This window comes from Crotalus tigris, unplaced genomic scaffold (assembly GCF_016545835.1).
Source record: "Crotalus tigris isolate CLP2741 ecotype Arizona unplaced genomic scaffold, ASM1654583v1 scf7180000017576.4783729, whole genome shotgun sequence".
Taxonomy (NCBI): Eukaryota; Metazoa; Chordata; class Lepidosauria; order Squamata; family Viperidae; genus Crotalus; species Crotalus tigris.
Window position 1 is genome coordinate 1,151,423 of NW_024096487.1, and position 12,545 is coordinate 1,163,967.

The following is a 12,545-nucleotide window of genomic DNA, read 5'->3' on the forward strand; positions in this document are numbered from 1 at the left end:
TCCTTCAAGATTGAGTCAAATTTTCTTGACAACATAATGGAAGTGGTTGGATATTGTCTTATAAGATTTTTTTTTCAACATTCCATTCTAGTATGGGTATCCCTGTTGGGTAGTTTCCCATTCAAATACCAATCAGTCAGCTTCTTTGGCCAGATGATTTTAGCTAGAGACACTGCTACTTATTGAAGTGTCATTGATATTAAAAAGGATGACACTGTATTGTGACTTATGAAGATTGTCCATGGTGTATGTACATAATAATGTTTGTCCTTTAACCATCTCTAGATATTCTCGTAGTACCTGACATGGATTTGACATTAGAAGTTCCCTCATGAGGTAATAAACAGTTCACAAAGAGCATTTCCTGTATTATCTATAGCTGCTTGATGTAATTGAAACACAACCTGATTCTAGCTGGCAGACATAATGTTGATTGTTCTTTGGAATAATGAAGCTTTTGATTGTCATACCAGCTAGAAATTCTGAGTTTAATCCCACCATATTTGAAGGAAACCAGATTGGTACAAGCCTGATTAGGTGTTGAAGTTTGGATAAAATTTTGCTTTAATTGAAGCACTGTGAATGAACCAGGTTATTAATGAACAGGAAAAGAGGGCATCTGTATAGCTAATTGTAGGTTAAACCATTCTCACTAATGGCCATGTTGATTGAGGATGGTAGAGACTACAGCATAGATAAGCCTGGATGGCACTGTATTGGAGAAAACTGCTGTTGACAGATCCTAGATAAGTTGCCACAAATGCTAAGTATTTGGTTGATCAGTACTTAACTAGTTTTTGCCTCAAGGTATTGTACAATTTCAACCAGTATGATTAAAATGCAGCTGTGAGGTTAACATGTCTAATGTGTTTATTTATCACTTTTAAAACCTGCTTTTCATAATTAAAAAAAATCCCAAAGTAGTTTTGCACAGATAGTTCCTGGCTGCAATTTCAGGATAAGGATACTGGAAAACTGGAAACATTAACTATCCAAATGGCCATTTATTTGCAAAGAAACCACCTTTCTTCCTGTTTATTGGGCTACTACTGCAGATGATGACAGCTGTAAGATAATATCAGCAGGCTGGGCAGAGATGAAAGAGTTTCTTTTTGTTGCTTGTTTGGTTGAATAAACCCTGTTCCTTTGAAAAACACAGCTACCTGGTATAAAATCCTTTCTTCTTCTTCTTCTAGGAATAGTTGGCAGCCCTTGAAAACACAGTCCTCATAGGTTAAGAATTTATTGCAACCCAAAGAGGAAGCCTTTATGAATGACATTGTAAGAGAAACAGAGGGAGGGAGGGGGAGGCAGGCTAGTCTAATTCAATATATGGGCATACTCATTGTGCTACATTGGAGGCCTTTTCAGATGAATAGTTTATAGAGCAACAAATGTGCACATGTTGCTCGATACTTGTGCAAAATCCAAACATCTTTTCTTGCTTAATCAAAAGGATTAAAAGGATTATCTATTATTTATATAAAACATACCACATAGATTTTCCTTATACCCATTTTAACTTCTCCGCTCCACTGGGAGCCTAAGCAAAGCTGCTAAGGAAGAGGAAGAAATTAAATGAGATAAGATCCTCCAGTTCCGCTGACGAGACTTCTAGGTTAGGAACTGTAAGTTCAAGTGGCTAACCCGTATATTCAGCATTTTTCTTTTTCTTCCAGAATATTCTCCCCAAATGCTGAAAAGGAAGGTTCAGAAGCAACCCGAAAGATATTCATTTCTAGTTTTGAGAGTAACTGAGTGAGGGGGAGAGAGAGATGTCATGTAAAAATAATTCTAGCCTGTCTTCTGTAAGGAAATGATTATCTTGATTTGCTTAATAAGGTAGTCTTTGACTTACTACTATAACATAGACTGTCCATTATGGTCATCAGTCATGATGACTGTAAAGTAGGTCAAGATGTCTGGGTGCGTAAAACAAGCCCATTGTTTGCTATGGGGTGTTTGTGCCAAAAAGCGAAAATAAAGGCCAGTTTTGAGCCAAAGCACCGCTATGGGATGCTTCAAATGGCTATAAATGCAGGCTGGTTGCCAAGGGCTCAAAATACTATCACGTGATTAGGGGGTGTGGCCATCAGAACTTTGGAACTGAATCATAAGTACCTTTGGGGGTTCTGTTGTAACTTTGACCAGTTGCTAAGCAACAGGTTGTAAGTTAAGGACTACCTGTATTTGATTGAATGGCGATGATAACAGCTGTGAAGAAGACGTAAGAGTAAAATATGAAGTTAAATACTAACTTTGGTGCATTGTATGAACATTTGGAAGCAATGCCTCCTCGTTTGGCATAGGCCAGGGGTCTGCACCTTGACAACTTTAAGACTTGTGGACTTCAGCTGCCAGAATTCCTCAGCCAGCTTCCTCAGCCTAGCATAGGCTGTAAGAGTTGGGAAATACTGGGGAATAAAAACCCATGGTGTGGATGTTTGGGACTTGCAATGGTGGAGAAGATACTGGGTATCAAGCAAAATTTAGGATAAATAGAAAGATAGCAAAAGGGTTTTTTAGAATATTGTCCAAGGTATTTAAAAATATCAAGGGGCTTGGGAATGTCACCTGCTAAATAGTTTCTCACTTCCCTGTGTCAAGGTTACATATGTTTTTCCTTTTGCATGTTGTCTTCAGAGAAAAAGGGAGTGCTACTGTGCCTGCAAAGTGGGAAGTTTCAAAGGATCTGTCAGGATAAAATATATTTCCATTTTTAAAAAAGGAAAGGGGGAGGAACCTCCAAAGCAGCTCAATGTGGCCTGTAGACATCCAGTGACCATGAAATGCTACAGGTAGTCCTCTACGTATGACCACAGTTGAGCCCAACATTTCTGTTGTTAAGTGAGATATTTGTTAAGTGAATTTTGTCCCATTTTACGACCTTTTTGCCTCAGTTGTTAAATGCAGTTGATAAGCTAGGGACCCGGTTAAGTGAATCTGGCTTCTCCCATCGACTTTGCTTGTCAGAAGGTCACAAAAGGGGATCACATGACCCCTGGGACACAGCAACGTTCACAAATATGAACCAACTGCCAATTTTGATCACATGATCGTGCGGATGCTAGAAAGGTTGTAACTGAAAAAAATGGTCCTAAGTCATTTTTTTCAGTGCCGTTGTAACTTTGAACGGTCAGTAAATAAACTCTTGTAAGACTAGGGCTTATAACTGATTAACTGATGGAAGAAGTAATTGAAGGAATATCATGGAAGGGGACAGCATTTTGATGCAGACATTTTTCATCCTCTTTGAGTGGGGGGGGAGACTCTTAAGAATTCAGATAAAAGGCTTTTTTCCTCCTATGCACTGGAGTGCAGATCGCTGGAAACTGGATTTATCTGTTCCCAAATACTTTGCGGGACTATTGTTTGGAAGTGTGCAGTGGAAAATCTGACAACTCTGCTTTGTGCTCTTTGGCGGGCAGTGAAGAACTTAAAAGTTGTTTTAATCTAACATGATAGGGAGAAATGAGTGCGTTTTCAGTTTTTGGAAGAAGTGGACTAGGGTTCGAGGCAAAAGGAGAGAGGGAGAGATTTTCAAGACTGAAGTAATTAACAGATACTGAGAAATTGGGTGAGTGTTCAAAATAAAATGTAAGTGTAGGATGTTGGCCAGGGCTTATGTTCCTACTTTGAAAATTCATGTCTCTTTTAATTCACCACAGTTTCAAATAAATACCATATTGAGAGCACTGACTGTTTCTTCCCATTTTATAGGCTAAAATTGATTTGACTATAATACAGCTGAAAGTTGGCATCACTTTCAGTAACCTCTACAACAGTATTATCTAACACAGTAAAGGGAAATTGGCTGTTCTTTTAGCACAATTTTAGCTCACTTTTAGTGATATCACCAAGTTGTTACTTGTTATTTAGTGTAGAAACTGATCTTAAAAAGAATTAAGTTTGGGGAGTTATTAATTTGGCAGTATTTCCCATCCCCTCATACTTATGATTAGTAATACTACTGGTATTAATTGTAATTATAATTGTAATTATAATTATTACTAAATTATACATTATAATTATTTTCTTCCATTCAATTGTGTTCAGTTCTCAGGGACTGCCTGGACAAGTCCCTGCAGTTTTATTGACAACATACTTGGAAATGGTTTGCCATTGCCTCTTTTTTAGGGCTGAGAGAAAATGGCTGTCCAAGCTCAGCTGGCTTTGTGCCTAAGGCAGGAATAGAACTCAGGGTCTCCTGGTCTCTAGCCTGGTGCCTTATCCATTACACCAAACTGGTTCTCATTACAGTTATAATTATTAGAACATTTTATATTTTAATTATTATAATTAAAATATTAAAATTAAAATATAATTAACAGTAGTAGTACTGTTACATCCTTGGCATATGGGTGTATGATTTAGGAAGTAAATCTAGGGCAATTTATTAAATGTTCTTAGTTGTTTCTTTTTCTCCTTCTTACATTTCAGTGCTGCCTACTTGTTCATCCCTGGATTTTCACTGTGACAATGGCAAATGTATCCGTCGCTCATGGGTCTGTGATGGAGACAATGATTGTGAGGATGATTCTGATGAGCAGGACTGCCGTACGTTAAACACATAATCATTTTGCGAGAGCAAACAGAATGTCACTGTTGGAACTGCAGTCGGCTTTTAGAGATGATTAAGCAGTAGAGTAGCTGTTAGAATAGATGGTGTATGCTAAAAATAAAAATACCCGGTTACATGGGTTTGCTCTAGCCTCAGTAATTTGGTTTGTGGTTGTTCCTTGATATACTACAGAATTGGCTTTGGGTAGGTGGATACATTTGTGCAAACATTTGAAAGTTGTCTACTTGTGCTACCTGAATTCTAGTTGGTGAATTCCAACCAGAGATATGTATCGCTTATCAAATTATGCTTTCAAATTGTATTACACTGAGATCAAGCTTTTATAAATATTACATATTTCCTGGGCTATTTATTTAGTATGCTTACCAACAGTTGTATTCTCAATGACGTGTATTTTCTTGTTTCATTTTATTTTAAAATAGTCTTATCATATGTTCAGTTAACTTAAATGAACAGAATAAATATATAATGAAGAATTGCATTAATAGATACTCCTAAATTGTCTGGTACATATAGGCTTCTGTTGGCTGAGTAAACCACAATGCAGCATTTGATGTATCTTTTTGTGCGTTGTGTTCCTGCAGCTCCCCGGGAATGTGAGGAAGATGAGTTCTCGTGTCAGAATGGATACTGCATACGCAGTCTGTGGCACTGTGATGGTGACAATGACTGTGGAGACAACAGTGACGAGCAATGTGGTTAGTAAACCTGGTTGTGATAGGACCAAAATCCAGCATTTTGGAGTGCCAAATGACACGAGAAAAAATATAGTTCTAGCACAGATGATTGGAACAGAGTTTTTGCCTAGGTTTCAGTCCTAACATGGTGGGCTGAAGGTCATATATTTTGTTCTTTATGAAGATATGATGTTATCAGTGCAAGAGACAAATGCCCATTCTCAACAAGTGAAAACCCAATTTGCAGCTGAAGCAACAAGATGATAAAGTCACTGTAGTAGCCAAGATTTGTGGGGGCGAGATTTGTTCTAATATGCCTAAAGAAAGCCCATTCCTTTCCCCCTGTTTCTTGATCATTTGCAACTGTAGTTTGACATTACAGTTTCTGGGGCTTTGAGGACTGGGGCGGGGGGGAATGAGATTAGGATATATCTAGGCTTCAGGCTTCATGGGGAAAAAAATGAGATATTTTGCTTGCTGGGCTAGGAAATTGGGGAGTCTTCCAGGCCATATCAAACTATAATGTAGTACAATCTCAGTTTATCTCTGTAAAAATCCACACTAAGCAAGTAGTCATTTTTCTGTACAATTGTAATATTGGAAGGTTTGGGGATATTATCGATTTTAAAGAACTTTCACTTGCAGTGAGGGAGGGGAAGGGGAAGGGGAAGGGGAAGAAGAAGAGCCCTGGTGGTGACGCAGTGATTAAAATGCAGTATTGCAGGTTAACTCTGCCCACTGCCAGAAGTTTAATTCTGACAGGCTCAAAGTTGACTCAGCCTTCCATCCTTTGGAGGTTGGTAAAATGAGGACCTAGATTGTTGGGGGCAATATGGTGACTCTGACTCTATAAACCACTTAGAGAGGGCTGTAAAGCACTATGTGCTATTGCTATTTCCCCCTAAGCTATCCTTTCTGCTGCAGATATGAGGAAGTGTTCCGACAAAGAGTTTCGCTGCAGTGATGGCAGCTGCATAGCTGAGCACTGGTTCTGTGATGGTGATACTGACTGCAAAGATGGGTCCGATGAAGAGAACTGCCGTAAGTGCCCTCTCTTTGTTGTTGCTTCTAGCATTTAAGCCCCAAGTTCTGCTTCTGGGAATATGTGCCAGTTTTTTCTTTCATGATACTGGCCTTAGCTTTGCTGTGTAGGATTAAAAAAATATAGAAGAGTAGTGCAAATCTCTCCAGGCATTTTGCCGTCAAAAGTGCTACTTGAGATGACATCACCCTTCCTTCATTTGATAAAAGCATCTGCTTCTAAGCTTTGAAATGATCATGGGTATCAATTACTACAGCTGTTAGTGCTGCTCTTTTATCTCTGTCTTAACAGAATAACATCTTCTCCCACAGTAATGCTTTTTTAAATTGATTCTGATAAATGGAAAAAGTCATATCAGATCTTTCATCGAAGAATCCCACCTAAAAAAATTCAAGAATTTTAAATTCCGTTTTTAAAAGAAACTGACTTCATTTTCAGTTGTGATTTTTCTTGCCTATTTATTTAAACAAGTTATATATCATGTACTCCAATTTATATTATACAACATTTAATGTTGTATAATTGTTGTAAAATCAATCATGAAAACCGATTATGATGCAGTATTTTGAAATGGCAAGCAAATGGTATTTTAACACAAGACTGTTTTTGTCCTACTCCAGTAATTTTGAACTTTAGCATCAGTTTTGATTAATTTTACTGTATATCAATGAGAATCAATATATATATGTATGTATATATATGTGTGTATGTATGTGTGTGTATATGTGTGTGTGTGTATGTGTGTGTATGAGAGAGAGAGAGAGAGAGAGAGAGAGAGAGAGCATTTTATTTTGCTTTGTTGGTATATCACAGATTATTTTTTTCTAAATTTTGTCTACTGGTAGTCCTTGGCTTACAGCCACAACTAGGAGCAGAACTCCCATCACTAAATAAGGCAGTTGTTAAGTGACTCATGTCAGATTTTACAACCTTTTTTGCTGTACCAAAGGTGCCTTTTTCACGAGGCAACTGGACTTTCTTGTTTTTCTTGGAAGACCATTTTGCTTCTCATCCAAGAAGCTTCTTTGGCTCTTTTTTTGCTGTAGTTATTAAGTGAATTGTATGGTCATTAAGAGAATCCATCTTCTCCCACTGACTTTGCTTGTCAGAAGCTGTCTAGGAAGACGGCAAATGATGATCATGTGGCCACAGGACACTGCAATTGTCTTAAATACATGCTGGTTGCCAGGTGCCCTAATTTTTGTCATGTGGCTGTGGGGATGCTCCAACGGCCATAGGATCAATTGCAAGTTGCTTTTTTCAACACCACTATAACTTTGACCAGTCACTAAATGAATGGTTCAAAGTCAAGCACTCTCTGTATACATAAGACTTTTGATACTAAGGTGAGAATTAAGCTTAACTATCTGTAGATAATCGAGCAAGTGGAGGAATGGAGTGGAATCCAAAAACAGAAAATTAGGAGTTGGAGGATTTTAAAACTTTGTTACTGATAGGAGAGTCCAGATGTGTGAAAAGTAATCCAGAAGGCAAGGATGAAAGAAGTTTGCAATGTTTTGACCTAACAATCCATCAACAAAGTGTCACTTTTAATTGGTAGGCCTTAGGATGTAATGAACAACCAATGAAGGGAGGAGGTGAACAGGTGCACAGTAACCAATCAGATCATGAGATGGCATGCCTTTGCCGCTAAGTGATAAAAGAGTGAATGAAAGTCATGACACAGATAAAAGACAACATTCTTCTTGGATGATTAGGAACAGTTCCTGAATTCCTTCTAACTTTAACCTTTTAGCCCCCTTCCCAAGATGGCAAAACAGGCTATTATAATCCGATGTTGCTAAGATGACAGGGGGAAAAATTTCTCTTTAGATCTGAACTTTTCTAACTTATGGAACTCAATATTCGGCACTTTTATTTAAATCTGAACACTAGTTCAAAAGTGCCTTTGAGACCTTTGGGATAGTAGAATAAGAGTTTTTCTTTCTGCTTAAATATTTGGAATGCTAAAATATGCTTACACTAGAAGCTGAATTAGCAAGGATTGGAGACATACATATATATATATATATATATATATATATATATATATATATATATATTCCTGATTCATACTAATATTCATTAAAGTATTGATTATTTTTATTTTTTATATAATGCTTATTATGAGTTTATCTAGTTGCACTGCAATTGCTTTGTTTGATCCATAATTTTATCATTATTCATATTTTTCCTTTAAAGGTATTTTTAATATGCTTCCATTATTTTTCTGTTGCTAGTTTGCTCATTGATTGCTCCAGTCTACCTAGTCACACTTTAAATTTATTATTAGGGGGTGTCTAATTTGGTAAACATCCTCTCTCAATTGGGGTGGGACTTCCTAGGATGAAAGAGAAAAGAACAAAGGTTTCAAATGATAACCCTGCAGGTAATTTGGGTGTAAAACACAAAAGGTTTTACATGTAATAATGGGTGTCTTAAATAGGGCAGGAAAGCAAATTGACCATATCACAACTTCCATTCATAATGTTAATCAAAACCATGCAGAGACAGAGTTATGTTGGAAATAATGTTTTGCTCAAAATAGGATTTATTTAGCATATGGCATATCATACATGGACTAGCAATATAAATTAACATTTCAACTAGATTAGTAGAACCCAATAAAATACAAATGTCATGAAGATATATGTTCAAATATCAGTATCCAGGCCATCTAACCCAGTGGTTCTCAACCTTTCTAATGTCGCGACCCCCAACCGGTCGTAAGTCGAGGACTACTCAACCGGTCGTAAGTCAAGGACTACTCAACTGGTGCAGCACCGTTTGCAGAATGGAACTTTTGGCGGGCTCAGCAGGGCAGAGACAGCCTGGACAATTCCTATTGGCTTTTGAAAGCCAATAGAATTACACTCTATTCAAGAGAGTCTATTCTATTGGCTTTCAAAAGCCAATAGAATAAAAGGGAGTAGCACAGCTAAAGAAAAGGGGGGGGAAAATGGCGGACTGCGTTGTTTGGCGACCCCCGTGAAATGGTTGTTCGACCCCAAATGGGGTCCCGACCCACAGGTTGAGAACCACTGATCTAACCCATGGACTGATACCGGGCCGGGGCATGCCAGCAACTGGTCCACACAAACAAGCAAAGCCCCATCCGTGGGATGCAGGCAGCACACAAAACCACTCCCCTTCCGATCCATGGAAAAACTCCTCTCCATGGAATCGGTCCCTGGTACCCATAAGGTTGGGGACCTTTGATCTAACCACTGAAGCCAGCATTATTTACATTAAAAAAAATCAAGATACTGGACTGGTACACACCCTCAGCTTACAGCCAATTACAATGTGATCTACAGTTTAATGTGGGACCCCGCAGTCACACTAAGGGCAGGATACTGTGCCCCATTTACTCAGAGAGTCCTGGCAGAGGTCATGTGAGGTGCAAATCCTATTCAAGATTGTCCATTGCTGATGTGGTCGTTCAAAGCCTGGCACTTTTTTGTGGGGTCATTTATATGTCTTCCAATATCTGGGCTTTCCATTGGGAATTGATGTTTAAGCTGTTGGGCAGATATTGTGCAAGTGCCAGTCGGGGCATCCTGGATTTGAGTCTTCCTGCTCATAAATGATACATTTGAAATAGGAACAAAGAATTCTGTGAGTGCTTACACCATTGGAGCTCCTTGTGAAGCATATTACACATTTGGTTTTGTAACCTTGTGGTATCTTCAAATAGACCGAGAGAGTTCCGCTTATTTTCTGATTATTAGGACTTTGAACCAGACTTAAGTCTGCTCAACAAAGTGGCTACATTAAAGTAAATGATCAGAGAGGATGTCCTTCATTATATAGGCAACCCCCACCCCAACACTGGAGGAAGTTATTTGGATGAATGATTTCCAGCACTCTTTGTTGCCTTTCTTCTCCCAGTCTGGTTGCACTTGAGTCATCCATTTCAAAGACCCCTTTACCTACTTTTTATTAATATTAGGGAAACCAGCTCCAACCTTTGGGAATTGCTCCCTTTCCAGAGTAGCTCACGTTTTCATTGAGTTTTCTATTTCTGCCCTTCCTCCCATATCAGGAAAGTAACTGGATTCTCAGCAGACAGGCAAAGTCTCTTCCCCCTCTTCTGCCTCAAGGGCATTTTTCATCATATGTTCTAGATAGGAGGAGACTTCAAAAGGTTTGGAGGGAGAAGACAATAAAAGCGTCCAGCTCCTGAAGGGCAAGGGTGGGGAATCCTGGGGTGGGGTGGGATTTGTCTTTTATCTTCAGAGATAATGAGAGCTGGCAAAAAGCCAGAGCTGTAAAGATTTCAGAGCCAGAAAAGTCTTGGAGAGGACGCCAATTTCACTCTCCTCTTGTCATTGGCTGTGCTTTTCCTGCTGGTTATTAAAATATGTACTTTTTTCAGAAACTTAGCTGTGTTAGAGGCATGGGTTTAGTGAGATTAACAAGCTCTCCTGTATATTTCTAAAAGTCTAATGCAGTGTTTCTCAACCTTGACAATTTTAAGGCACGTGGACTTCAACTCCCAGAATTCCACAGCCAGCAATGCTGGCTGTGGAATTCTGGGAGTTGAAGTCCACGTGCCTTAAAATTGTCAAGGTTGAGAAACACTGGTCTAATGCTTTATTTAAAAAAAAAAAAAAAACCCCACAGAAGCAAACTAGAAATTTTCCCTCAATTTAAACCAGCCTTCCCCAACATGGTACCCTCTAACCTATGCTGAACCATTATTATTGTCAACTTGATGTATATTTCTATATTTGTAACCAGGGGGCACTCAAGATAGCTAAGAAGTCCTGGGTCTCCGATTTCAAATATACTTGACCACATCTTGTGCACTTTTCTGTCCCCTGCTTCTTACTATTTGTAATTGAAAACAGGCGCAGTGCCAGAAGGTTTGACCCAGATGCTATTGGAGTCGTTTGGACCTGAATGTTTTTGCTGGGGTCATTCTGCTTGAACGTCCTTCCAAAACCTCCTTTCTGTTGCAGTAGTGATTTTTTAAATCCTTGCATTCTACAAGCTGCTGATGTTTGACTTTATAACACCAAGAATTCTGTTCCCTGGAATTCATTGCCTTCGCGAAAAGGCAGCATCGTACATCTTTTGTCTTAAATTAAACTGAGTTCTGCACTAATGTTATATGTGCCTAGGAAGAATTCTTCTACAGAATGGAGAGAAAGGGAGATGTTTGTCCTGGCATCATTTTGAGATAAATGGTACTCTTCAAAGGCTTGCCACAGCAATTCACAGTGACTTATGCTTAAGAGCATTGGTAGAAGAAAAATCCTCAAATGAACAGTTCCTCTGTTCAATCGTACAACTTGGCTAATTGCAAACCTTTGCATAGTCATCTCCAGAGATACAGAAAATTATAGCTTTGTATTGCCTGGAAGCTATCTTAGAGGTTAACCTGCTCTTTAGGCTTTTGGAGAACACCATGCCCTCATTCTCTTGAACACAAGGAAAGCCATCGGAATGCTTGTGGTCAGTAACATATGAGTCTTCGCATTAGAATGCATACATAATACCGGTAACTGTAATTGACATATGATAAAATCAGTGGTGGAATTGAATATGTAGTAACTCTACTGATGTGGTATTTCTGTGTTTATTATGGAAGTGTCTATGTTGATTTGCTCCATGGATTTTGTTATTGTCCACATTCATAAAGTGTGTTTCATATTCATAAATGCTGCTTTTCAATTGCATAATCCCTCTTGCACTTCAGTGTACAGAGAGAACCTTGTCTATGTCTCCATCAGCTTTCAGTGTCCTAATTCTATGCATGATATCATCTTGATAGGTAAGCTTATGATATAAGATCTATGCTATTCAATATAAGTAGCTTGAATATGTGACAGTTTCCTAATTTATATTTCCTAGGCTGTGACATGGAATAATCTTAAAGAATGGTGGAAGATCTTACTGTGGATCTTTTTGTGGATTTTTATGAAGCAACAAATATTCTGTTCAAAATAGGCTTTTTGGGGGGCAGAGGGCTAATTACTGCTAGTGTTTGATAACTTGCAGTGTAGTGAAAGTTTTTGCATGATGCTTGCCACTCTATTTGCTTGGCTAGGAGCCATGGTGGCACAGTGGTTAGAATGCAGTATTGCAGGCTGACTCTGCCCACTGCCAGGAATTCGATTCTCACCAGCTCAAGGTTGATTCAGCCTTCCATCCTTCCGAGGTCAGTCAAAGGAGGACCCAGATTGTTGGGGGCAATATGCCGACTCTGTAAAATGCTTAGAGATGGCTGTAAAGCACT

General features: G+C 38.7%; 1 protein-coding gene across 5 annotated transcripts in view; it reads left to right on the top strand.

The window, feature by feature from the left end:
* LRP4 (LDL receptor related protein 4) overlaps window positions 1-12,545 on the top strand; it is a 112,452-nt gene that overhangs the window by 58,971 nt on the left and 40,936 nt on the right. For 4 of the 5 annotated variants that reach the window (XM_039358199.1, XM_039358213.1, XM_039358223.1 and 1 more), the window contains exons 3-5: window positions 4,441-4,557; window positions 5,167-5,280; window positions 6,184-6,300. In XM_039358199.1, the coding sequence (XP_039214133.1) occupies window positions 4,441-4,557; window positions 5,167-5,280; window positions 6,184-6,300 (348 nt within the window). Of the gene's footprint in view, window positions 1-285; window positions 337-4,440; window positions 4,558-5,166; window positions 5,281-6,183; window positions 6,301-12,545 lie in introns of all 5 variants that reach the window. The other variant, XM_039358232.1, reaches the window with a different exon arrangement.